The sequence below is a fragment of the Eublepharis macularius genome, chromosome 7, assembly GCF_028583425.1.
Source record: "Eublepharis macularius isolate TG4126 chromosome 7, MPM_Emac_v1.0, whole genome shotgun sequence".
Classification (NCBI taxonomy): domain Eukaryota; kingdom Metazoa; phylum Chordata; class Lepidosauria; order Squamata; family Eublepharidae; genus Eublepharis; species Eublepharis macularius.
The window spans coordinates 142,692,934-142,720,176 of record NC_072796.1 but is presented as its reverse complement, the minus strand read 5'-3'; the positions used below and the strand labels follow the sequence as shown (position 1 = coordinate 142,720,176).

The 27,243-nt window shown below is 49.0% G+C and overlaps 1 protein-coding gene across 1 annotated transcript; it reads left to right on the top strand.

Moving 5' to 3' along the window:
- The first annotated feature begins 366 nt into the window (after window positions 1-366).
- On the top strand, window positions 367-25,923 carry ZFTRAF1 (zinc finger TRAF-type containing 1). The gene is given in 5 exon segments (XM_054985638.1): window positions 367-496; window positions 498-812; window positions 15,901-16,139; window positions 20,282-20,493; window positions 23,471-25,923. Coding segments are annotated over 5 exon segments (1,197 nt in total). The 5' UTR covers window positions 367-457; the 3' UTR covers window positions 23,863-25,923.
- Window positions 25,924-27,243: the final 1,320 nt, after the last annotated feature.

The following is a 27,243-nucleotide window of genomic DNA, read 5'->3' as shown; positions in this document are numbered from 1 at the left end:
CCACCACCGGGATGTTGGCAACCATGCAGGCGGAAAGCCGCCGCCACCGACCCGCCCAGCGAAGGGGGAGGGGCTGCAGGACGCAGCCGGAGCCGCCGACGCAATTTGTCTTTTGTGCTGTCCAGCCGGTTCCTCCTCCCGCGCGTGGTGATTGGCTGGGCTGAGCGTTCCAGAAAGAGGAGCGTCCTGCCGACTGTCCCTCTCAAGTCAGCTGACGGGATTGGAGGAGGCGGCTGTCTATCTCCCCGCGGCGGCCTTGTGCGATGCTATTGGCGGGAGCGAGAGGAGAGGCTCGTTGCGATTGGACCATCGGCCGGTAGGCGGGCCCGGAGGGCGGGCCCGGGCTGGCGCTGGCGGAGACGGGGAAGGAGAGCGGAGGCCAAACAAAGATGGCGGCGTCTGAGGCGGCCGGGCCGGGCCTGGGGACGGCGGGGTGAAGCCGCGCCTCAGCCGGAGCATGTCGGGGCCGGACGAGCGGGAGCCCGGCGGCGGCGGCGGGGGTGGCGGCGGCCGCCGTCGTGGCCGCGGGCGCCGGGGGCGCCCTGGCGCTGGGGGAGGCGGCGGGGCCGGGCCCTGGGAGCGCGGAGGAGCCGGGGCCGCCGCTCGGGGCTGGCGGGGCGGGAGGGGGGGTTCCCCGGCAAGGGCAGCCCGAGCCCGGCGCCGACCGAGACGCCGACGCGCCGCCCAAGAAGCGCCTCAAGCTGCCGGGCGGGGCCGAGGGAGGCGGCGGCGGCGTCAAGCTGGAGGAGCGGCTCTACTCGGTGCTGTGCTGCACGGTCTGCCTCGACCTGCCCAAGGCCTCCGTCTACCAGGTGCGCCGCCGCCGCCCCCCGCCCTGGCCCGCTCGCGGGGACCCCTTCACACGTGACGGAGCCGGGCGACACGCGTGCACGGGAGGGGGCGGCAGCTGAGCCCGAACCGCCGCCCCCCCCCCAAGACCACCGCCCCGACAGTGCGGGCTGAGAGGCCGAGCAGTCCGCAGCCCCGGGGGGAGGCGGAGGCGCTGAAATGCGTGTAAAGACGCGTGTCGAGGGTCTGGCTTGGTTGCAGGAAGGGCAGTGCTGGGGCACGGGGGTGTCCGTAGGGTTGCCATCCTCCAGGTGGGGACTGGAGAGCTCCCAGGAAAACCGACCTCTAGACTAGTGCAAATGGCTGCTTTGGAGGCCATACACCCCGCGGAGGTTCCTCTTCTCTCCAGACCCTCTCCTGGCTTAATCTCCGAATATCCAGGGATTCCCTGGCTTGGAGTTGGCAACCCTTGACCACGTCACCCACAAACGCCATTATTAAGGCTGCAAGTACAGAGGAAGGGGAGTTGGGTCAGTGCCGAGGTGTGGTGCAGTGTTCAGCGGCTGAGTGGCTAGCGTGACTGCTCCGGAGACCCTTCCTAGTCCAGCACCTTCACACCCAGTTCTTTTGTGGGGCTGGAGAAGTCCCTGAAGCCGGGCGGTGGTTCCTGGGAACTAGAAATACCTACCTAGGCCTGCCTAGAGCAGCACTGCCCCATCACTTCCTGTCTAGCTTTGTTTGAGGCGTCCCTTGGACAGAGAGCCAGCGCCTGACCCTTTCTGCCCTCTCCTTAGCTGCCTGTGCCCTGCTCCCTGCCCCGCTAAACCGTCTCTGCATCAGGCCTGGTTGCTGATGGGCTTAGCAATCCCCTTTGCCAGCCCGGGACCTGGCCCGACTTCTCTCCCTCCAGAGGTAGCAGGTCTGCTCTGAGCATAGCCACTCCCCCACCATGATGCTAATGTTTTATTTGTTCTGAGATTCTTGGAGGAATGGCGTGGCACAAACATAAATCAAGAATAATTTCAGGTGTTGGTTTGTAGTAGAAGAGCAAGATTCAAGCCCAGTTGCAACTAGTTTTCCAGGGTAGGAGCTTTCAAGAGCCAGAACTGCCTCTGATTCTCAAAAGTCCATACACCCTGGAAATCTAGTTGGTCTTTGTGGTGCTTCTGGACCCAAATCAAGAATAACTATCTCCTTTATATTCTCCTCAGGACTTTTGTATGGCATCTGCACTCTGTATTTGCCTTCGTTGTAGTTATGTTTCAGGTCTGTTCATTCCTCTCACGCATACTTGCTGTTCCCAGTAGCCTCTTCTTCTGCATTCCCAGATGTTCCTCCATACATGAGCAGCTGTGACAACTACCATGTAGAAGCAAAAGGCTCACGAGGGAGGGAAATGGACTCTCTGCCCTCCCCAGCTCTTTGTTGACCTGTTTCCCATCTTGTTCCCTTGCCTAATTACCCAGTTCCTTACCCAGCCATTTTTCTGTTTTGCTCACATTGTCCAGTTGCCTCCCTCTCCCGCCACTTGCCCAGTGCTCCCATCCCACAGCCAGTTGCTATGCTTAAGGGTCTTAGTAGACCATACGCTGAACATGAGTCAGCAGTGTGATGTGGAAGCTAAAAAGGCAAAGGCGGTTTTGGGCTGTATCGACAGAAGCATAGCGTCCAGATCACGCAAAGTGATGGTATCGCTCTACTCTGCTCTGGTTAGACCTGTTCAGTTTGCAGCACCACAATTTAAGAAGGATATAGACAAGCTGGAATGTTGGTTGTTGTGGATTTTCTGGGCTGTATAGCCATGGTCTTGGCATTGTAGTTCCTGACGTTTTGCCAGCAGCTGTGGCTGGCATCTTCAGAGGTGCCACAGCTGTACAGCCCAGAAAATCCACAACAACCATCGTTCTCCAGCCGTGAAAGCCTTTGACAGTGCAAGCTGGAATGTGTCCAGAGGAGGCAATGAAGATGGTGAGGGGTCTGGAGACCAAGTCCTAGGAGGAAAGGTTGTAGGAGCTCAGAATGTTTAGCCTGGAGGGGAGACAACTGAGAGGTGATATGATAGTCCTCTTCAATTATTTGAAGGGCTGTCTCATAGAGGATGGAGCAGAGTTGTTTTCCATTGCCCTAGAGGATCAAACCAGAACCAACGGCTTGAAATTAAATCAGAGTTTTCGGTAAACATGAGGAAGAACTTCCTGACAGTTCGAGCGGTCCCTCAGTGGAACAGGCTTCCTTGGGAGGTGGTGGGCTTTCCTTTGGAGGTTTTTAAGCAGAGGCTAGATGGCCACCTGACAGCAATGTTGATTCTGTGAACCTGGACAGATCATGAGGGGGAGGGAAGGAAGAGTTACATCAGTGCTTAGTTCTCGTGGCCCTTCTTACATGCCCAGGGTAAGGCTGATCGCCATGTTGGGGTCAAGTAGTAATTTTTTACAGGCCAGTTTGGCTAGGGATCCTGATGGCGTTTTGCCATCTTCTGAGCATGGAGCAGGGGTCACTGGGGCAGTTGGGGAGGCAATTGTGAATTTCCTGCATTGTACAGGGGGTTGGACTAGATGACCCTAGAGGTACCTTCCAACCGTATGATTCTAACTCAAGGTGCCGTTGTTGACTTTTGGGGGAAGGGGTTAAACACTCCCAATTTTTAAAGTTTCCACCTTCTCTGCAAACTGCAAGTGAACCTGGGTTTTTAGAAACAGGCTGAAGCTCTGGTCCCCCCCACCCCTGATTTTTTTGATCTGCATGGTGGGACCACCCATCACCATTCATATGATGATGATTCTAGTTTTTTGCACTGTGTTTGTGCAGGAGTGTTGTATGTAAGCTTGACAGATAGATTGACATTTAGGTCTTTAGGAAGCGGTTGGGCGATGGCTGATGGGGGCCGTGGGGAAACGCAGCACTTCAGAGCTGCTGATCTAGCCTGTGAATTGACGATTGGTGGCTTCAGACTCCTTCCCAAATATCTGATCTGGCCCTTCATCAAGACAAACTTGCCAGTCTTCTCTCCCCCCCCCCCCCGCCTACTTTCCTGGAGAATTCTTACACTTTCCATACATAATACTGACACTTTCTTCTCCTGTCTGTCTTCTTTCCATTCTACCCCCGAGGCTGTCCCCAACCAGAATGAGATCGAGCATCCCTAAGCTCCCTCCCAGATTTTAATCTATATGTATTGTTTTTAAATTGATGCATACCTCTTTGGGAGCCCATATCGGGCAAGAAGTTCCACGTTAAGCACCCAGCAGCCAACTGCTAACATTTCATATCTTTGGGAGGTGGGAGCTTATGAGAAAAGCTAGAGGTAAAGTAGGGACACGCTCTATGAGGTGGAACCTCTTGCCCAAAATGGTCTCCCAAAGAGGCTTGCATCAGTTCAAAGCCAATACATGTAGATTAAACAAAGACCAGATTCAGAGTCCAGCCAGCTGCTTCTTGGCAAACTTCAGCCCTGATTCTTTAAAAAAACATTTTTCAGGCAAGTAGGCGTGGCTGGCTGGACTCTGAATTTGAAATAATGAAAAGCAATTACAGTGCTTGGTGGGACAGGGACCTCTTCTCTTTCTGCCCTTGTTGATGACAGTCAGTAACTGAGAGAAGAAGGAAGGGGGCTCTGCTGTCTAGTGTTGGTTGGCCCCATGCCTTGTTCCTTGCTGACTGAGAAGAGCTAGGCACCTTCTTTGCTTCGTGGGCTGCTTTAAGGATTGCGGTGCTGTCAGAGTGGACTTTGTTTCCAGCGCTCTGCAGTTTGTCTCTCTTTTGGCAAGTGACAGCACTGCAGTGGCTTGGGGTCATCTGCGAGTGCCGAGAAGCATCCCACCAAGGAGCTGTTCTGCAAGTTGCTCTCTTGAGCACTAACTAGTTCTGTTCTTGCTGAAAATTCCTTTTTTTAATTTTTGTGCTCCACTGAATGCCTGCAACCGTTTTTAGGGTGAAGAAGCCACGGAGGACACCTCAGACAAGCAAAGCAAACAAGCCAGAAGCCAGCAGTCAAATGGACTTTTGTTCAGTTGTGCCTTCAGATGATGGCTGCTTTTACTGCATGAAAACAGCCTTTTTTTCTCTGCCCACCCCCCCACCCCCCGCTTATGTTTAATTGGTGCGGAACAGGGACATGAACTTAAAGCCAAGTGTGAACCAGATGCAGAGAGAATGTGATGGAAGCATGTGACTTGCCTTAGTTAAGTCCCTAAATGCAAAGGTCATCGCCTTGGTGATGTTACACTTTGGTGATCACACCCTAATAATACCTGCAGAGGTCCTTTTCTGCCTGGCTGTAGCACAAAGAGGTGGCAAAGCTGTGCTGTCCCTGTGGTTCCCTGCTGAGGAACCAGACAGGGACTGCTCTTCCGTTTGAGTTGAGCGAGGTCAGTGTTAAATATTAGAAGCTGGCAGGGAGGTGCAAGAGAAGCAGTGTTGCTGTCGGCAAGTCTCGAGCAATTCAGCGCTTGAGTGTTAATGGAAGGATTTTGTGTTAATGCAGCAACCTTTTCCTCAGACCCTGGGGCTCTGGATTCAGTGACAGTTCTCTAACACAACCGCCTGCCACCTTCCTCATGCCACCCTGCAGTTTGACCAGTGGGCCTCAGAAACAATTTCCAGCAGCCTATAAAACCAGTAGGTTCTGTTCTTTGTATATAATTGGAGGAGCAAGTGAAAGCTGCTATTCTTTTCCACACAGAGGGGTTAGGAACATGAGCGGCCTAGAACAATACAGTAGCTGTTGTTGAAAGAGGCACTTAAGATCGAAGACAGTCTGCGTCTTGTGTTACAGATTACCGAAGAAAGCAGAGCTTGGTTTTTTTAGAAAAGCTCATTCAAACTGGCCTATAGTTGGGGCATTTTTGTGCAGGCTTGGCTAGGGAGGCGCTTTTAACAGCCCCCCAAACCCGGCTGCCCTCTCTCTCTCCTGTAGGAGAGAAAGTGAAATGTATATATTATTCAGTGTCTGAGAGGGCTTCCTTTTCTGTGTAGACTGAAATGCTATAGAAGCCCAGGTTTTTGGCCATTTTCTGTACTGAGATGCACATACAACTATATCTGTTAACTAGAATATTCAGCTGGACGAAGGCTGGCGTGGGAGCTGACTTACCAGCTTTGTATTTTTCATTGCTGAAGGACTATCCTACAGCCTCTTGCCAGGCGTCTGAATTCTCAGGGTCTTCTGTGGTCAGCCAGCCCAGTACCTCCTAGTTAGCACTCAGACCCCAGGTTGGTACGCCGTACTCTCATAGTCTTAGTGCTGGATGCTGTTGCTAACTAATGGCATGATAGAGTAGTAGGTGTCCGTTACTTCCTTTTAGCCACTGCTATAATGCTGGAGTGGGATTTGTCGTCTACAGGCCACCATGGCTGTAATCCCTCTGATCAAGTCACAGAAGGTATAAAACGTGTTAGGCTCTCGCCAGCATTGAGAAGGGACTGCTTGCTTGGTTAGGGCAGGCCTAAGGTGGGTGCGAGACGAGAGGCTGTGCTGCTGCTTGTGCAGTACTCGTCAGGACAATACGGTTTGTCTTTGTCACTGGTCTGTCGGCAACTCAGAGGGCTGTTGTGTGCGTTGGGCATACGCGCTCTTGTCTGAAGGCACTTTGTCCATAACAGCAGTAGAGAATCCTCCTGGCTTAGCACTGCTTCAGCTGATGATGAGGTAACTTACCAGAAGGGACTCTGGGACAGAATGGAGTCGTATTTCAGTAAAGCGAGAATCCTTGAGTTCAGAGCCAGTTCTTGATGGCTGGCATTCATATGCTGGTTTGTCAAGCGCAGGTGACAGTGGCCCTGGGAGTGTAGAACAAAGAGAGGAAGAAGAGGGTTATGCTGAGCTTTTATTTTCCATAGAGGTTAAGTCATTGGCTCAAAAGATACCACAGGTATGGAAGAAGACAGCGTGTGCCTTTAGAGTATAAACAAAATTAATAGCAGGCCCTGTTGACTGGGCCAGTCCCATATGCGCTCAACAGGAAAGGGGGGATGTTAATGGTTCCGTTCAATACTTGTAACTGTTCATCTGGTATCCAAGGGCAATGTGCCTTAGTGGCTCCCCCTTGTCTGTTGCAGTGCTCTGATTAGGTGCTGCTGCGGTTTTTAGCATAGCACAGCCATACTTGCTTGCTTGGAGCGTGCGCCATTTACTCCATTTTCCTGTCTACTTTGTGTATTCTCTCAGGTCCCCTGGCTGCCCCGATCAATTTCCAAACCCTTTGAAGCCCTCACACAAATTGGTAAACAGCAAGGCGCCTGTAGCTGCTCAGTGCTGCCTCGGGGGCCCTATTTGGGTGGGAAAGAGGCATATAAATGTTTTAAATAAATCATCTTGAATGACCTGTCTTACGAGTAGGTTGAGAGTGACTTGCCCAAGGCATTTGAATGACGTTTTGAACCTGGTTACTCCGCAGTCGGCCCTGCTTCTCCATCTGCTACATCAGACGGGCTTGTAAGGTGGCCGTGTCCTTGCTTTGACTTCCTTTCCTGCCTTTGATGCCGGGTGCAGCTTGCTCCTAGTGACACCAGACCTTCTCACTGAAATGTTGTGCGCTGCTGCTTTGTGTTTGCACTCCTTTAGTCTTTGACTATTTCCCTTCACTAGCTGCTACTACCACAGAAAGAGAACAGCTAGAGCCTGGTAGTTCCTTAACTGGCTCTTTCGGTCCTGCTGACATAAAATTGCCCAGAGACATTGCTTACTTCTTGCCTTTAGTGTCTCCTCAGTAAGGTGACTTTGCAAGCTCCTAATTTTGTTATTCACAGGATGTCACTTGTGTTTTAAATTGGTTGGGACGCCTCTGGGTTGCTGCTTTTTCTTTTCTTCAACTGTGTGGGGCTTTTTGGCCTCTGCATTGGCTTCTGCCCTGCTTTGTACAGTATAATGCTTTTTTCACAGCACGCAGCTGAAATACTTCAGACCCCTTGGCAGTTTCTTCTCTGGTTTGTGTGTGTGAGAGAGAGGGGGTGGAGGGGAGAAGGAGAGGGAGAGAGATGTAGGCAGTTCTGCCTTTGCCACCCATCTAGTGAGCACCAAAATGGACATCTGTGCATCACTGCTGTGATTATACAAACAGTGTTTCTCTCTCTTGACGCTAAAGTGCTTCTTTGCAGCTGGGCACAGAGTAATGGCACTGTGTTGCTGGAGTGTAGGATTGCTACAGGAAGGAGGGTCGGCTGCCGGTTCATTCACGGGTAAAGCTTGAAGTAGCAGTTCACGTGGTCTTTTCAGTGAAGCCTGGATTCGACTGTTTGGGTGTTGGCAGAGAGAGGAGGGAGCTGTGCTTTTTAAAAAGAGAAGCAGCCACGATCTAGGGAGCTGGCAGTGCCTTGTTTCTTCACAGTGGTAACTCTGTGGTCTTGGTCTTGCAGGGAGGCTGTCATAATGCAGGGGTGGCTTTGGTGGGCTGGGCAGGGGCAGGGCAGAGCAGAGTCACCTGGGCTCAGGAGCACATGGTCTGCAGCTGCGAGAGGAGGTAAGGGCTTTTTGCCTTCTTGGCTGTGGTGGGTTAAGCTGAGAAGCTAAGGGTGGTCCTCTCTAGCTTTGGGGCTTTTTGTGTGTAGTTTTGTGTTGATTTGAGTGTAGTTTTGAGGCTGAGTGTGTTGGGCTTGATTGTGTTTGAGGGTGAGTGTGTTTGTAAGGCTGCTGGGGGTTGCTGGAGTACGAGCCACACCCCCCCTTTGTGCTCACCTCCTGTGCTTAGCAGGAAGTGACCTTTTGCATTGAAAGGGCAACTGCTGGGCAGGGGCGCGAGCCTTTGGCGCGAGCCGAAGGGCGAGAGCTAAAGGGCTCTTGGCCTGTGGCTCTTAGCCGGGGGATCATAGCCGTTTTCTTTCCTCTTAGTGTGTTATTCCTAAAACAGAATAATGAAGTCAGAATGCCAGCAGGGGGTTGGGGGCTTTCCAGTGTATTGCACTGAGTGTCACATGTATGACTATCTGCCTTCTGGTCAGAAGTCCTGGATGTGTGCTCGCTGCAAGGAGCTCCTGGTTCTCAGGGAACGAGTACGTACCCTTGAGGCCAAGGTGGCTGACCTGGAGAAGCGGAGACAGTTAGATAGGCACGAGGACAAGATTCTCAGGGACAGGACAGATGTGTCCCACTCTAAAAATGGCAGCGTTCTTGTTGTCAAGGAGAATGAGGATCTTGTGGAATCAGGGCACCGTATTGAGGATAAGGGGAACATGCCCTCAGAAGGGACCTCTTCTTCAGTTGGTGAGCAGGTTTCCTTTCGCATCAAGGAACCATCCCTGGGTGGGGCGGGAGGGAGGCTCTTGGTAGTTGGTGATTCGATCCTTAGACAAGTAGATAGCTGGGTGGCACAACCGCGTTCTGACCGTATGGTGACTTGCCTGCCTGGTGCGAAGGTAGCGGACATTACGCGTGTTATAGATAGGCTGGTAGATAGTGCTGGGGAAGAGTCAGCGGTCGTGGTCCATGTTGGAACCAACGATGTTGGGAAATGCAGTCGTGAGGTCTTGGAACAAAAATTTAGGCTGTTAGGCAGGAGACTCAAGGCCAGGACCTCCAAGGTAGCCTTCTCAGAAGTGCTACCTGTTCCACGCGCAGGGCCAGAGAGACAAACGCAGATCAGGAGTCTCAATGCGTGGATGAGACGATGGTGTAGGGAGGAAGGGTTCAAGTTTGTTAGGCACTGGGATTCTTTTTGGGACAAGCGGGAGCTGTACAAGAGAGACGGTCTCCACTTGTCCCGAGAAGGAACCCGGCTGCTGGCACTTAAAATCAAAAAGGTGGCAGAGCAGTTTTTAAACTAAATGCTAGGGGAAAGCCGACAAGAGATAAAGTGTCTCTGGTTCAGGATGGTTCATCTCAGAGAGATGAAGGGCTAGGTATAACACTTCTACAGGGAGATAGATTAGAGTTGTCAACTGAGATGGAGACAAACAGTGCAGATGACCTAACTACGTCTCGAGGCAAAGTGTGCCGGGGAAGTTACAGGTGTTTATATACAAATGCTAGAAGTGTCCGAGGTAAAATTGGGGAGCTGGAATGTTTAGTGTTGGGCGAATCCATAGACATTGTGGGCATATCAGAAACTTGGTGGGATGAGGAAAATCAGTGGGACACGGTGATTCCTGGATATAAATTATATCGGAAGGATAGGGAGGGAAGGGTTGGTGGTGGGGTGGCTCTATATGTCAGAGAAGGTATACATTCCAGTAAGATTGAGAAGGTAACTGAATTAGATTCGCTTCTGGAAATGCTATGGGTTGAAATTACGGGCCCAAATGGAAACTTAACTGTGGGAGTTTGTTATCGCCCTCCAGATCAGAAAATAGAGGAGGATTATAAAATGATGACAGGATTAAAGATGGCTGCTAAACAAAAAAACTGTGTTGTAATGGGTGATTTTAACTACCCACACATTGACTGGGCCAATGGGTGTTCGAATCGGGGGAGAGAAAGTGAGTTTCTAGACTGTCTCAATGACTGTGCTATGGAACAGATGGTTACAGAACCTACTAGGGGAGAGGTGATCCTGGATTTGGTCCTCAGTAATGCTGAAGACCTGGTGAGAGATGTAAATGTGATTGCACCACTTGGGAACAGTGACCATAATGTTATTGAGTACAACATATGTATAAATAGGAAATTGCCAAATAAGACCAACACAGCCATGTTTAACTTCAAAAGGGGTAACTTTTCTGAGATGAGGGGGTACGTGAAGAAGAAACTGAAAGGGAAAGTAAAAAAGGTCAAAACACTTGGGGAATCTTGGAGACTATTTAAAACTACAATCCTGGAAGCTCAAATTAAATATATACCGCTGGTTAGGAAAGGCACAAATAGGTTTAGGAAAAGGCCAGCATGGTTAACAAGCAATGTAATAGAAGCTGTAAAAGGTAAAAAGGATTCTTTTAGGCAGTGGAAAACTAGTCGGAGTGAGGTTGATAAAAAGGAGCATAAGCTGTGGCAAAAAAAGTGCAAGTCTGTGATCAGACAGGCAAAAAGGGAATATGAGGAGCATATTGCAAAGAACATAAAGAAAAACAATAAACAATTCTTTAAATATATTAGAAGTAGGAAACCAGCTAGGGAGGCCGTGGGGCCCTTGGATGACCAAGGCGTAAAAGGATTACTAAAGGGTGATAGGGAAATGGCCGAGAAGCTGAATGCGTTCTTTGCTTCTGTCTTCACTGTGGAAGATAAGAAGTGCATGCCCACTCCGGAAGCACTGACTTTGGGAGGGGTTTTGAAAGACCTGAGTCACATTGAGGTGACGAGAGAGGAGGTTATGCGACTGCTAGATAATTTAAAAACTGATAAATCACCGGGCCCAGATGGCATACATCCAAGAGTTCTGAAAGAACTCAAGTGTGAACTTGTAGATCTCCTCACAAAAATATGTAATCTGTCATTAAACTCTGCATCTGTTCCTGAGGACTGGAAGGTAGCTAATGTTGTCCCCATCTTTAAAAAAGGTTCCAGGGGAGATCCGGGAAATTACAGGCCAGTCAGCCTGACGTCAATACCGGGTAAGTTGGTGGAAACTATTATCAAAAATAAAATTAGTGGGCACATTGATGACCAAAAGCTGATGAGGAAAACTCAGCATGGGTTCTGTAAGGGAAGATCTTGTCTCACCAATCTGTTAGAGTTCTTTGAGGGAGTGAACAAACAAGTGGACAAGGGAGACCCGATAGATATTGTTTATCTTGACTTCCAGAAAGCTTTTGACAAAGTTCCTCATCAAAGGCTCCTAAGTAAGCTCAGTAGCTATGGGATAAAGGGCCAAGTCCTCTTGTGGATCGAAAACTGGCTAATTAATAGGAAACAGAGAGTGAGCATAAACGGGCACTTCTCACAGTGGAGGGTGGTGAGCAGTGGGGTGCCACAGGGGTCGGTATTGGGTCCAATGCTTTTTAACTTGTTTATTAATGATTTGGAATTGGGATTAAGCAGTGAAGTGGCTAAATTTGCAGATGACACGAAATTGTTCAGGGTGGTGAAAGCCAGAGAGGATTGTGAGGCACTCCAAAGGGATCTGTCAAGGCTAGAAGAGTGGGCATCCATGTGGCAAATGAGGTTCAATGTAGCCAAGTGCAAAGTAATGCACATTGGAACCAAAAATCCAAAATATAAATACAAGTTGATGGGGTCTGAACTGGCGGAGACTGACCAAGAGAGAGATCTTGGAGTCATGATAGATAACTCACTAAAAACGTCAGCACAGTGTGCGACTGCCATAAAAAAAGCTAATGCTATGCTAGGGGTTATTAGGAAAGGGATTGAAAACAAATCAGCTGGTATCATAATGCCTCTGTATAAATCGATGGTGAGGCCTCATTTGGAGTACTGTGTACAGTTCTGGTCGCCACACCTTAAAAAAGATATCATAGCACTGGAAAAAGTACAGAGAAGGGCAACTAAAATGATTAAAGGGTTGGAACACTTTCCCTACGAGGAAAGATTGAGGCGCTTGGGGCTCTTTAGCCTGGAGAAAAGACGACTGAGGGGAGACATGATAGAGGTTTACAAGATAATGCACGGGTTAGAGAAGGTCGAGAAAGATGTGTTTTTCTCCCTTTCTCACAATACAAGAACTCGTGGGCACTCTATGAAATTATTGAGCAGTCGGGTTAGAACAGATAGAAGAAAATACTACTTTACACAAAGGGTGATAAACACATGGAATTCGTTGCCACAGGAGGTGGTGGCAGCTACAAGCATTGCCAGCTTCAAGAGGGGACTGGACAAATATATGGAGCAGAGGTCCATCAGTGGCTATTAGCCACAGGAGATAGATGGTATTCTCTTTGTGGGGAGGTGGTGCTCTGTTGTCTTGGTGCTGGAAGGAAGGCAGTGGGAGGGCTTCTGGTGTCCTGGCCTCACTGACAGTCCTTTAGATGGCACTGGATTTCTAGCCACTGTGTGTGACAGAATGTTGGACTGGATGGGCCACTGGCCTGATCCAACATGGCTTTGCTTATGTTCTTATGTTCTTAAGGCTGAAGACTCGACTTGGACAAGGGGCAGTTGCCATACCTGGCACTAGTTAACAAGCAAGGAGACTGTAATGCAAGGCCTGTGTTTGTGCTAATGGGGAATGGCCCGATACCTGTAGGGCCTGGGTGCTTGGGGGGGGAGGGCGGGGGTCGAGGTTCTTCACTGTGGAAGTGTTCTTGTGTGAGGTGAGGGGAAAGTGCAGGTGTTGGATGCCAAGGAAATGCAGGTTTAGAATTCTAGCAGTCAACCTGTGTGTGTGCATCTTTCTCACTAATTTCCTGCTTGATTTGGTCAAAGGGGAATTTTCGCACCTCTTCAGTTGAGTGAAAAATGCCCCGCTGTGTTGATCCTGCCTCAGGATTTTTTGAGTATCTTTACTTCAGCTGTTGTGTCTTTGCAGGTATTTTTCTTAAGTTTTACAATGCTGTTGCTCTGTAGAAAAAAACCTAGTCCACGGTAGGCCTTCTGCTGGGAGTGCTTGATCAGAGCAGGAGGCCAATAGTCTCCCTACCCTCTCCTGATAGGAGCAGTTTGGGATGATGTCTTGGGGGATCATGAGATACGAGGAAGGATACTTGAGTGCAAATGATTGAATGCAGGACCTGAGGGAGCCCAACAAAGAGCCTGTTTCTGGTGGCAGTAGCAGTGTTGTGTCTGCAGAACGCTGTCTAGTATACTGCTTCTGTGGATTTAATGGATTATTTCTGTAGAAGTGGGTGGTGATACTTGTCAGGTGGAGCTGATAAGGCTTGTATGATCTGTATTGTTTATTTTGTATTTCTGTGGGAAGAAGGGATCTCTGTGAGCTACTTACCCAGCCCCATCAGCGCCGAGGTGGTCCAGGGAAAGTTTCTTCATAGGGATACTCATGGAGAGGTGGTGGAGAGATACTTTAAATGTATAGGAATTAGACAAAAATGCTTGTCACAAAAGGAAGTGCTAGCCTTGTGCCAACCTGTCCTCTGCACAGGACGCATGTAGGTGAAGGAAGGAGGCATCGCAAGAGAGCCAGCGTTGCATTGTAGTTAGCGGACTGGAGTAGGATCGGCCATGGAAGTTTTCTGGGTGACCTCGGGCCAGTCACACACACTCAGCCTAACCAACCTCACAGGGCTGTTGTGAGGATACAGTGGAGAAGCAGAATGACGTAAGCTGCTTTGGGTCCCTATCGGGGAGAAAAATGGGGTATAAATGAGGTTAATTAATTAATAATATATCTGAAATGGAAACTGTTAGCTTGATCTACCATATTTCTTTTTTGACCTTTCTCCAGACATCTCAGTGTGGTGTGCTTGGTTCTCCTCCCCTTCGTTTTATCCTTGCAATTACCCTGTGAGATTGATTAGGTTGAGCTCAGGTAACTGGTCCAAGGTGGGATGCAGGGAGCTTCATGGTAGGGTGGGGACTTGGCCACGGGCCTCCTAGTCCCAACGCTCTCCACCATGCTGGCTGCTTGGGGGGCGGGGGGCGGGACCTCTGCCTCAGAGCCTGCGCCCATTTTTCACAAGGGCAGGCGCCAGGGTCTTATTTTGCTCTTTCCCGGTTTGGTGTTCTTGTCTACCCACACTTGCAAATCATCTCTTTGCATGGCCCAGGAGGCAGTGCAGGAGGAACCACTAGTGCTTTAGTGGCTCTGACGTGGCTTCTGCTCAGACGTCTTCCGTCCTTCCTCATAACTTCTGGGTTACTGAGGTTGCTACGTAGCAAAAGCCACTTCCAGTGTTGATAATGAAGGGGAAATTGCACCTCTTTCTCCCCCACAGTCAGGTGTGTTTTTGGTAGTTTGTGAAAACAAGAAAAACCAGCTTCTTGTTTCCCAGACCTCCTGCCTCCTCATCCTGCAGACTTGTGGAGGTGGGCCAGGTCCGTCTGTCCCGTGCAGTCCACAAACCTGCCTCTTCCCGGAGCAGGTCCTGCCTTTGTTGCTGAGCCAGCTCTTAGCCTTCCTTGACTTGCCGGGGGCTGCTGTTCACCTTCTCTTGCATTAGGGAAGGGAGTAGCGCTGCCTGCATGTGGATAGAGAGGCCCGGTTATGTTCCTCCTGTCTCTGGAATCAAAACAAATGCAAATAGCTGGGTGTTGGGGTGTGATTCCCTGCTTCTTGAGGGTTTGTCATTGCTTGGTCATTTTGCTTCAGTTTTGCTCAAGTGAAAGATTTTACTCGGGGTGCGCTGTCGGCCTCTCCCCCATTTTGTTCCTGGAGGAAATGCCTTTATTTCAAATACGGCCTGGGAGGGCAATTTTGCCTGAATATATCCCTATCCCTACACCATGCGGCCATAGGTCGGAGACGACTTGACGACACATCACGCGCACACACCATGCAGTACTCTTTCTGCATTAACACATCCGGACCATTAACTCTTGAGTTAAGATTGTGGTCCATAAATGAAATTTCACACCGTTGGGGCTTGTGCTGTTTTAATCTGTGTGTCTGAACACGTGAGACTGTAGTGTCTGCAACACACTCATAAAACGAGCGATGGGTGGAGTGAGTGGCCACACCAGGGCTCTCCCAATCTCCTGTGGGTGCTGCTTTAAGGCCAAGAGGGTCTTTGGAAATAGTGTGTTGTGGGATCCTGGTATGGGTCTGTGAGTTTGAAAGAGGAAAATACTCTTGATATGAGTTGGAAGCCTAAAGCAGCCAGGCCACGTGGGAGCTGGAGAAAAGGGGGCTGTCCCGCATGAATGTTTTAGATGTGGGTTGCTCCTGGCCTCCCCAGCTGCGTGCTCAGGGATTTCAATTAAACTGTACCTGTTAAAGATTTGAGAGCGAAGCTCACCTTGGCTACTGTTGGACTGCTGTTGAAGCTTCTTGGTCCTCTTGCTGCATCACTTACTCTTGGATGTTTTACTTTTGACTTGGGCTGTGAACAAACCTCAATCCTTCTGAGTTTGAAATGTATTGTCTTTAGGTTTGCATGCTGGATCGGTTTAGATTTTGTCCCTTTGCAACGATTGAAGCAAGGGCCTTGCTTCTGGGCCATGTGGTTGCTCATACAAGAGAGGCGAGCAACTTTGTAAGCCTCCTGCTAAAAGTGGCAACTCTTTCCTTTCGGGATAACTTCTTGCAGTTTGTTCATGAGTAGTCGAACAAACCAGGAATTCGGTAAAGGGTTTTGAAATTTAAAGACCTAAACCTGATTTCCCTTTTCCTGCAGTGTACAAATGGGCACTTGATGTGTGCTGGGTGTTTCATCCACCTACTGGCAGACGCCCGGCTGAAGGAGGAACAGGCTACGTGTCCCAATTGTCGCTGTGAGATCAGCAAGAGCCTGTGCTGCCGAAACCTGGCCGTGGAAAAAGCGGTGAGCGAGCTGCCGTCAGAATGTGGCTTTTGTATGCGGCAGTTTCCTCGCTCGCTGCTGGAGAGGCACCAGAAAGAAGAATGCCAGGACAGGTAAACACTCTTGCTGAGGTCCGAAGCAGTCTGTGATGACTTGCGACAGTGCTGACGGGTTGGGCTGGGCAGATTAGGGGAGATGTGAAGACAACTGACTCCAGCACCTGAGGTCCCCTGGCACACCAGCTTAGGTTAGAGTCCAGTTGCTCCAGTTCACTCAATAGCAACAGCTGCCACTGCCTGTAGGTTATAGGGCCTTCCGGGGAGGGGGAATAATAGAGCTGGGGTATCATTTCTTTCTCAGAAACTCTCACAAAACAATTGAGGTACTAACACTACTCGTCCTGCCTAACACTGTGCAACTTGTCATTAAGGTATCGGCCTTCAGCAGAGTTTGGGCTCATGTGATGCCCCTCCTCTTGGGTGCACCTCAGAGGCTGAAGACTTTTTCAGTCCTTAGTAAACCACAGTTTGTCTTGAAACATCAAACAGTGGGTGGTTGTCTTTTCTACAAATTGGGATTCCAACTCATCATTTAATCCAGGTTTGGAGTCCTGCTTTGCAGGCAAGAGCAAACCAGAGTGGGTTGTTGGGTCCAAATTGAGCTGTGCGCAAGAGGAGAAGGGTGTGCACAAACTAGTCTTATACCTGTTTTGACAAACCAGGTGGTGGTTACATCTGAGAAGAGCCACTGTGTGCATCTGATACTGAGGAATACAGGGGGCAGACCTGCTGCTGACCCTCCACAAGAGACCTGATCGAGTGTTTATAAGAAATGTGGGTGTGAACCTGACGTGTGATAGAATCTGCTTTAGGTCAAGTTTTGTGGTATATAAAGCAGAGTAGGGCAAGTCTGACCTTGTCCTAGTCTGTGCATACTCATTGTTACATATGCAGCCTTTAGAACTGGATATTTAAAGAGGAAAGTGTGTAAATTTTGTACATGCAATGTTCACAACTCTGTTCCACTCCTTATTAGGAGGGGGTTTGAAAATGGACCTGGACTCAGAATTCCAAATGCAAAAACACTACGTATACAGACATTATGGTACTGGCAGTTTTACGTATTTAGTATATTTTTCTCCCAGCCTTACTCCCTTTGTCCAGTTTATCTTCACAGCAACCCTCTGAATAAAAGTGACTGATCCAAAGTCATGTAGTCAGTTTCCTGGAAATTGAGGGTGAAAAGAGTGCAGGTCTAGGACTGCACACCTCCAAGTCTTAAACCTGACCTCTTTCCACTGCAACTCTCTTGCTCTTCTCTGATAGGATATTTTTTAACTGCAGATGATCTTATCAGAAGGCAGTTCCGGCATAAAAATCATTGGACGCAGTGCAACATCTGTGCCAGTTTAGTCAGAAGTTCGGTACTGCTGAATGAAAAAGGAATCCGAACATTGTCCTTTACAGGAAAAGCCTGGGGGTGGGGCCCCTTACTTGGCTAGTTCCCAAAAAGGTGATGGGGAAACATGAGGTGTATGAAATTGTGCATGGTGTGGAGAGGGTGAAGAGCAAGGAGATTTGTCCTGCTAGAACTTGAGGGCCACCTGTTGAAATTTATTGACAGTAGATTCAAGGAAGTCAAAGGGATTGTATCATGTACTGCATAGTTCATTACTTGCATTTGTTGGGCCGAGGCATTTTGATGCCCACCTGCTTTTACAAAAGGCTCTGAAAAGTTTTAGAGAAGCAGGCCGCTGCCTTTTCATTGACATCTGCTTGATAGACAGCCCCCTCTTCCTTCTCAATTCATGTAAACAGGCCACATTGATCCATGTTTCTGTAACTTAAAATTGACGACTGTGGTACATTCTTTGTGCAGCTGCCTTTAAAGACCACTCGGAGGCTTCAGTTTGCACAAAATGCAGCTGTTCACATTTTTTCTTGTGTTGGAGCAGTATGTACATGCACACACATACGACTTGTTTTTAGCTAACTACTTTGACTGCTAGTTTATCATTATCATTATTGTATTGTCGAAGGCTTTCACGGCCAGAGAAAGATGGTTGTTGTGGGTTTTCCGGGCTGTATTGCCGTGGTCTTGGCATTGTAGTTCCTGACATTTTGCCAGCAGCTGTGGCTGGCATCTTCAGAGGTGTAGACACTGTGACACTGAGAGATCTCTGTCTTTTGGTGCTACACCTCTGAAGATGCTAGCCACAGCTGCTGGCAAAACGTCAGGAACTACAATGCCAAGACCACGGCAATACAGCCCGGAAAACCCACAACAACCATTATCATTATTATTATTGTTATTATTTGGCCAGTTTGGTGTAGTGGTTAAGAGCACAGGACTCTAATCTGGAGAGCCGGGTTTGATTCCCCACTCCTCCACTTGAAGCCAGCTGGGTGACCGTGGGCTAGTCACGGCTCTCTGGAGCTCTCTCAGCCCCACCCACCTCACAGGGTGTTTTGTTGTGGGGATAATAATGACATACTTCGTAAATCACTCTGAGTGGGCTTTAAGTTGTTCTGAAGGGCGGTATATAAATTGAATGTTATTATAATATTATTATTATTAATAACAACAGCATCAACATTTAACTAATATACTGCCCTTTAGGATGACTTAACACCCACTCATAGCGGTTTACAAAGTATGTTGTTATTATCCCTGTGAGGTGGGTGGGGCTGCGAGAGCTCCTAGAAGCTGTGACTGCCCCAAGGTCACCCCGCTGGCTTCAAGTGGAGGAGTGGGGAATCAAACCTGGTTCTCCAGATTAGAGTCCTGCTGCTCTTAACCACTGCACCAAACTGGCTCTCCTTGTGTGCAGCTTCAGTTGAAGGTGCTTAATCTTGCCTTTCAAGTACTTTGTGACTTGGATCCCTGAAAGACCTTCTCTTCTTGGAGGAACTCACGTGCCAGCTAAGGGCTGTCCACTCGGAACTGTTAGTAGTCCCACCTCTCTGTCACATTAGCATGGCATGGCATCAGTAAGGGCATGAACCGACTTGGTGGCAGCTCATGCTCTGGGAGAGGCGTTGCTGAAGGCGGTGGAAAGCCCTCATGCAGCTGTCATTCTGCGGGACTTGTATGGCCAGGCTCTTTCACAAGGCTTCAAACGGTGTCCATATTCAGTTATAGTGGGGCTTAAGCCTTGCTTGACTTGTTGATATTTGTTTTTATTGTCCTAATGTAATTAGTTATAGGCCACCGAGCTACGGAAAGACAGGGTTGATATTTTAAGCGAATGCCCTGAACTAAGTGGATCTTTGATGTGATCTAGCTAGGCGATGCCTGAGGCCTCCTGAGTCTCATATTTGTTCCATAATTGCTTCTGGCGTAGCCTGAATGCTTTTCGTAATTTGAGGAACAGTTTCCTGTGGATGGAGCAGAAGCGTTTCAGTCCCCCACAGGGCTGCCATTTCAGGATCGTGTGAAGCCCCATACCCTTGTGCCTAGAGGGACTGAATCGGAAGAAACTTGGATTTCTAAATGCCCAGGTTTCTTGTTCCAGTCTTGAGTGGTACTTTGAATCTTCAAGCATGTGAGATCTTCCATTGGCAAGAGTCTTGTTCTGTGTATTTCCCCCGCCCCCCTGAAGATATTGTTTGCTAGTGCTCTCAAAAAGGAGTGAAAGGAAATCTGATCCTCTAGAAATCTGTACGCCGCATAAACCAAAGTTCCATAGAAACTGCCCCACAAAGGAATAGTGGTGCCGGGAGCAGAGGGGTACAATCCGATAGTGCTGACCCGATACAAAGTCTGGTATTTCCTGAATCGGATTGGCAGTAACCATGAAAGGCTTTCCCAGTATTTCCAGAACAATAACAACGTTCCTTTTATTCAACAATAGTAATACCTTTCCTGACTTCCTGATGCTGAATCCAGATGAGTTTTGCAAATGCACACCCCTGGTTGGGGGAACAAAATAGGCAGCTCTTGAGTTCAGAAACAAAGCACTTGCTTTCTGTCAGTCCACGCTTTCTGATGTGGATTCGATGATAGGCAGCAGCCAGCGAAGGCTACCATTACTCTGCTATTTTAGCATCTGTGCAGGAAAGCTGGATCTAGTCAGAGAAAGCAGCATCTTGCATCTTTGAAGGCGGAACATCTGATGTTTGTGGCTCTTGCCAATTGGTGACAAGAATTCTTGTTGCCCCACAATACATTGAGTTGTGAGCATTTGTGCTGTGATGACTGCATCCCACTAAAGCTGCTGCTCATTGGAGCGTTACCTTCCTCATTTGAACTCCAGGGTCACTCGGTGCAAGTACAAGCGGATTGGGTGCCCGTGGCAGGGTCCTTACCACGAGCTGACTGTCCACGAGGCGGAGTGCACTCACCCAACCAAGACTGGGAACGAACTGATGGAGATTCTGGATGAGATGGACCAGACCCACAAGAAAGAGATGCAGTTGTATAACAGCATCTTCAGCCTGCTCAGCTTTGAGAAGATTGGCTATACAGGTAAATTTGGGGGGTGGGCTTAGTCTGCAGACAAAAAGAGCTGTCGTGATTGAAATTATCATTTGTTTCAATTCCTCGTCTCTCCCTTTTGCACACTGGTGTCAGTTTTTTTACTTCTGAACTTGTTTCTCTTATGCAACATGCAGCGACTGTTCCTCTAGATCGGAAGAGCTGGACTCTGCTGAGCAGACAGGGCTGCTACGCCAAGTGTCCCTCCCAAGACACCCCCCTGTGTGCTTGAGAGTTCAGGTTCAAGGGTGGAGCTGGGTCGGGGAGGGAGGTTTAAAATATTGCACAGGATGCTCTAAGACTGGGAAGAACATGGTCAGCGGGATAGGTAGTCACCCCGGTTAGTGCCCAACATCTGGCCCTTGAGCCGTTTCTCCAGCATTCTTCCTTTGCTGTTTGGTCCACTGGGCAGCATTGATGTCGTGTGGAAGAAGGACCCTTCCTAGCAGCAGGTAAGGTGCTACAGTCACGTTTGGCGGGCTGATAGTCCCAGGCCACAGGACGAGACTTTGAACCAGCATCGGGGTCATGCCAGTTCTTCCTAGTCACCTGCTCTGTTTGGGAAGCCGGTCTGTCAGTGATAAGCATATCCTCACGGGCTTTTAATGTGATACACGAAACTCCTTTTTTCTTGCGGGGGGAAGAAGGCAATGTAGACTCCCAGCATAGCTCTTCTTTGGTGGTTCATGTGATCGGTTATGTATTCCGCACGTTTTGTAGATGGCTCAGCCTCCACCTACAATGAGCTTGAAGCAGTCTATAGTTTTCTCTCACGTTAGGTACATTCTGTCCTTGGTTTTCTTCACTTAGTACAAAGTCACAACATCTGTCGTCCCCACCCACCAAGGTGTGGAATCAACAAAGCTAAAGTAGTCAGGGCTGTGGAAGAAGAAACTGTTACTTAACACAAACAAGCTAAATTACTTTTGCAGGTAAGCCTATGACTCCATTGGTATGAATGCTGAAGAGGGCTTGAAAATGCATTCGGCAGAACATGTGGAAAAAGCTCTAAATGGCTCTGAGTTTCTTGAAGATGGGAGGGAGGAAAGGTAGTGGAAACCACTTTCTTTAGCAGTAAATACTCACATTTCCTGCAGAGAGAAACTGCCCGGATTTAACCTGCTCTCGCCTGTCCTGAATTCCGACCTTGACTGAGCAAGTGCTGGAACCTGAAAGGATTGTGCTTGCCTTAGCTGAGTTAGCGGAGGTGCTTAGAGCTTAAAAAGCAAAGCAGAATGGAGTCGGAGTGAGCGCGAGCTCAGGAGAAATGAGCTCAGGTTATGAAGCAAGGTGACCGGCTACCTCCTGCTGAAAAATGCGCTGCTCCCACTGGGCACCCTGTAAAGCCGCTGGAACTGGGCTGGCAAACTGTCCAGATGGACACCCTGATGGTGCCACTTTTGAACGGAGTATGAAAAGGGCAATGCGGAAGGGTCAGGGGGGGGATTGGGGTTCCGCCTGCGCAGGTTGGAGGTGGGGGTCAGGGGGTGGCTTTCCCCCATCCAGTGTTCCTGAACACTGGGGTGCCTCTGCCTAGGAGAGAAGAGGGGCAGAGATCCTTCCTCTGCTCTAGAAAGGAAATGGCCTCTAGCCAGAGAGGCCGTTGCCGCTTGACCTGGAGTGATCAGGAACGCTGAGTCGGGCTGATTGTGTGGCTTGAATAACTCCATCACCTCCTTTGTCCAGGTGTTGCTGCTGTGCCTTCCTAATGGTCCTCTGGAAACATCGAAGAATGCATATATGTACACAGAGGTTCCCAGTCCCGGAACTTGTGCTGTGAGATTCCATGGGTTTTGTACACCAAAGACTTTAAAACACTGAACCAACCATGTTGATAAACTTGAACAAAACAAAATACTTCATTGCACTTTGGACGCTCCTGGAGAAGGGTTTTTGACAGATGGACAGTGGACTATGCTAAAACATTTGGGTCTAAAATTGGACAGAGCCTCAAATGATTCAGTGTACTGTTCTTTGTCTTTATGTATTTAACCCCAGGATTTTCTGCACTCTGTGAAACCTTGAAGACGTTCCCCCCGCCATTTCTGATTTTGCATTGTGGTGGTACATAAGTGTGCCTTGCAAATCTACAGATCTGTATTGTGATACCAATAAAATAAAGGTGCAGTGTTACTTGAATTGCATTGTCTGGCTTGGTTTTTATGCACCTATATTTGGGTGTGGACACCTGTAATTAATTCAAAACCAACTGCCTGTTCCCTGCAACGCTGAGTGATTATGTTCCTACTTCTAGTGATTGTCGGTGTCTCAAGAAGTCTTTTATACGGGTCCTGAAAAGGCCTCCAAACTTTGAAGGTCTGGCCTTGTAACTAGCCTGAATGTCAGAGCTGTGGTGTGGTTGTGCATGGCAATCTAATTGTGGTGGCGTGTTAAAAGAGAGAGACAGCATGCGGTTCTATGGTACAAGGCATCACTGAGGCAAAGAAGAAGCAGGAAGACGGACGACTGGAGAGTCTTCAGTGAGGAGAAACCACTCCGTCCTCCCTCTGGATAAACACGTGTGGGATAGAAAAGCTCCTGCTTCCGGGTCACAGAGTATCGATTCGTGAACTGGTCCCCCACCACTGCAGTCTTCTGCCTCGCCAGAGGTGCTGTGGCACCAGGTGGGGTGTGTGCGGTTGCAGTGGTTGTGTTCATTGCTGCTTCTTCCTCTCCTCAAAACTTTAGCAGATATGAAACTGTGATAAAGTGATAAATGCATTGATGTTTTATCTCCTTTTCTCCTCTTCCCTGCTCCCTCTCCCTCCGAGAAGCCCAGTTGCTTCTTCCCTTAACTAGCTCTGAGTGGCCACTCTCACCCTTGTCTCCTTACGTCCTGGCAAAGAAGGCCCCACACAGTAGCTACAGGTAACAAGAGTTTTGTTTTTCCCTGCTGCCAGCTTCTTCGGTTTTAACTGTTCGCCCCCTTTCTTCCACCCCCCCTCCCCTTCTTTTTGATGTTTTGCAGAGGTTCAGTTCCGTCCTTACCGAACAGATGACTTCATCACTCGCCTCTACTACGAAACTCCAAGGTTCACCGTGCTGAACCAGACCTGGGTGTTGAAGGCCCGGGTGAACGACTCGGAGCGCAACCCCAACCTCTCTTGTAAGCGGACCCTCTCCTTCCAGCTCATCCTCAAGAGCAAGATCAGCTCCCCCATGGAGTGCTCGTTCCTGCTGCTCAAGGGCCCTTACGACGACGTGAAAATCAACCCTGTGATCTATCACTTTGTCTTCACCAACGAGAACAACGAAACGGACTACGTGCCGCTCCCCATCATAGACTCGGTGGAATGTAATAAGTTGCTGGCAGCCAAGAACATCAACCTGCGTCTCTTTATATTCCAGATACAGAAGTAAGCGTAGCAAAGCTTGGCTTTTTCCAGGAGTGGCCGAGAGACCAAGAGAGCACCACGGAACCAGAGTTACCTCGTACGGCTGCCTCGGCCCCTTTGTGACTCCACAGTTGTTTGATTATTTTTAAAGAGAACGTATCTGCATGCGTGGCGTACCAACAGCATTGAGCGGTCACTTCCTTGCGTCTCCATCTACTGTCGGGAGCAGGCGGGCAGGGAACCGGCTGGATGCAGGCCACCATTGAGGCCTGAGGGTGTCAGGAGGGAAAGCTGGCAACAATGGTTAATACATTGTGAAAAAGGCTGCGTTTGTGTCGTGGTTGTGTGTGTGATCTCTACAATACGGCGTCAGCATGGGTGGGGCTGAGATCCCTGTTGGTCCCTTCAGCCTCAGTGGGTGATGATCTGTTTGGAAAGTAACGTGTGTTGTGTAGCACCTGGGTAGGTTTTCATTTTATTGGAATAAAGCAAATGGGGAGGGGGTTCTTCAGTATACACCTTCAGGGGCCCCAAGCAACGGGATTTTTGTCAGGCTGCTTTTCGCCAGGCTGAGATGCCACATTCCAATAGTAGTAAGTTTACAGAGAGGGGACAAGCTGTGTCCCAAGGACTTGGTGGCATGAATGAGTAACGAGGCACTGCAGCCGTCCAAATGATTCCCTCTCCCACCTTTCTATTGCTGTCGCATTGGTAAGCATTTGAAATGAAGTCCAAATTACGGAAGTTTAATCGCAACAAGGTTGCTGATCTTTCCCTTCCTGCCAGTCTCTTCCCTCAAACACTGCGCCCTCCACACGGCTTGTCTTGCACATCACCAAAAGCTAGCCCAGGGTCGTCGTCCTCCTCTGGTCCTCGATACTGCCCTGATCTTCCTGTTCTCTCCGTCCCCTGCCCCCACCAGCAGGCTTGAGATGTGACAGACCAAGGACCTCTACAGAGCTGACCCAAATCAGTGCAGACTTCTCGGAATGCAGGGTGATAATTCTGTCTGTCTTGGGAGCTTTCCCAATACTTTGAAAATCTTTTTTTTTTCTCCTTGTGCAAATGCGTTACAGGCTCTTCTAGTAATTATGCAATTTTACAATGTGATTTTATGTATGTAAAAGTATATATAGCAGGTTTATGGACGGGGATTGTGGGGCCATTCACCAAATTTCAATGCGATCTACAGGGATATTTTGCTCAATGCTCTTAAAAGTATTTTAATCTGCGGGGGAGTTGGTGGTAGATGAAGACTATATCATGAGAAACTTGTATGTTATACTGTGCATTGAAGAAGAGTTTCTTCCTTCTTTCCCCCCACCCTTTAAAAGGAAGCTACAGTTGCAATTTTATTTGCTTTATATGGACTAACTGGATCAGGAGTGTGTGTGTAAAACTTCTAAGAACCTGCCTTTGAAGAAGGCCGCCTTTGTTGGGACTTGTGCTGTGAATGGTAACAAAACAGTTTCTTCTCCCCACCTTTCATACCCTCCCCCCTTTCCCTTCAAGACCCTAATAATCAGCAGGTATGGTCAAGAAGTGGTTTTAGAAACAGGAGGAGTTATGCCCCTTGGGGACAAACCTGCATAACTTGTAATCCACTGAGCCCAGTCCAGGTGTTCTGCCAGGTGTTTGACGAGATTTCCCTGTGTTTGTGATCTCAGGGCAGCAGAATCTTCTGGTGGGCTCCTGTCCCTGGCAGGGGCTGGTCGCTGGTGGTTGTGAAGCCGTTCCAGAGCGAAGGTCAGAGGGGGGGGTTGTCTTGGCTGCTGGCGTTTCACTCGTTCCACTTCAGAGGCTCCACTTCAGTGACTGCCCTTCAAGTCCTTTCAGATGCATTGGAAATTTAAGGATGCTGCTGCAACTTCTAGAAGTAGGAGTTGGAGAAAGGGGCTGTTCTGGGTGGTTAAGTAAGAGTCCAGTGTTTCAGAGGAGCGACTTGTTGGCCTGCTGTGATGCTTCTTTTAAAAATGATCACGATCCTTCAATCAGTGTTGACGAGGCCGTAGTTTAGGTTGACGGTCTAGAAACGGTTAATTATTGTACCAGTTTTGTTGAGGCCTCAAATAAAGTGTACATCTAATCCCTGTAGAGAATAGTTTTTAATCATCGTGACTGAATCAGGAATCAGTTCTCAGTGTGCTACAAAACAGGCTGCATGCTTCTGTTTGTTCTGGCCCAGATGTCCCCACGGACACGGGATGATCTGCCTTATAGCTGGGAACTCAGGCGAGAGCTGACTTTGGCTTACATGTTTGGAACCAAGGTGTGTGCCACCCCCGGGGGTCAAGGTCAGATATGCGCACTGGGGAAGCTTGCTGACTGGTGCGATGTGGATAGATGAGGCCATCTTTTCCTGAGGTGCCCGTAGCTTAGCAAAGCTGGCTGCGTAGCCAGCGTTAAAATCTCACTGCAGCCTTAAAACAGAACAGATCTGGCTGTGGCCAGACACCTGTGAAATTGACTACAGAAGGCCTCTCAAATGTTACATGCCAAACATCTCCCTTAGTATGTGTGAGTCGGTTTGTTAGAGACGCGGAGTCTGCCACATAGTTTGTGAAAATTCTAGGAATTATCTTCAGATTCAACCTGCCTTTGAGTGAGAATGATTGAGCGCGTATGGGTCTAGGAAAACTGCCAAGCCCTGTAGGTCTGCCTTTTCCTGCCACTGAGAAGCTCTGACCCGGTCCTAGTGCAACTTAACAAGGCAACTTGATTCCAGTTCTACTTTTCCTGGGGTTGAATAGTGGCCTTGATAACTGCCCCCCCCCATGTTTGTATGAATTACTGGGAATATGTCCTACAGTACTGATAGTGGTGATGTTGGATTATAACCACCCCGTAATCCAAGGGAAAGTGTCTTCAGCCAGGTGATTGCTGCTGCCTGGTTAATGGGTGTGTGTGAATGAATGTGCATGTTATTGTTTCATGTTAAGGCAACTACCACATATGTGGGGCTTGCTGGAGACAGCAGTGCTGCCCGGGGGCTGTAGCTCCTTCTTAGGAAACCGGGAGGAAAGGGAGAGGGAAAACAGTCTCATCTAATGCTTTAGCAGGTGGCAAGTGTTTCCCAAGAAACCAGGTTATCGGGAAGAACACGTACAAGATGAACAAGCCCCAGTGGCAAAGGCGGGGGTGCCCCCTGTCAGTTCTGGAAGCGCTTTGTTCTGTGACATCAGAACGGGGCAAGAAGAGTGTGAAGCGCTGTGTGAGAATCTGCTGGAGAAGATGTTTGTATTTTTAATTCTCATCCTAGAGCTGAAATGCTGGGTGTGCTTCATGTTACAGTTCCCTCACCTCTCTTCAGAACAGCTACTTGGTTCAGTTGGGCTGCTTGCAGCAGTAGCTCTAGGGTGCCCTGGCTGAAACAGACGGGCCTTGGCAGAAGATCCATCCGTTCATG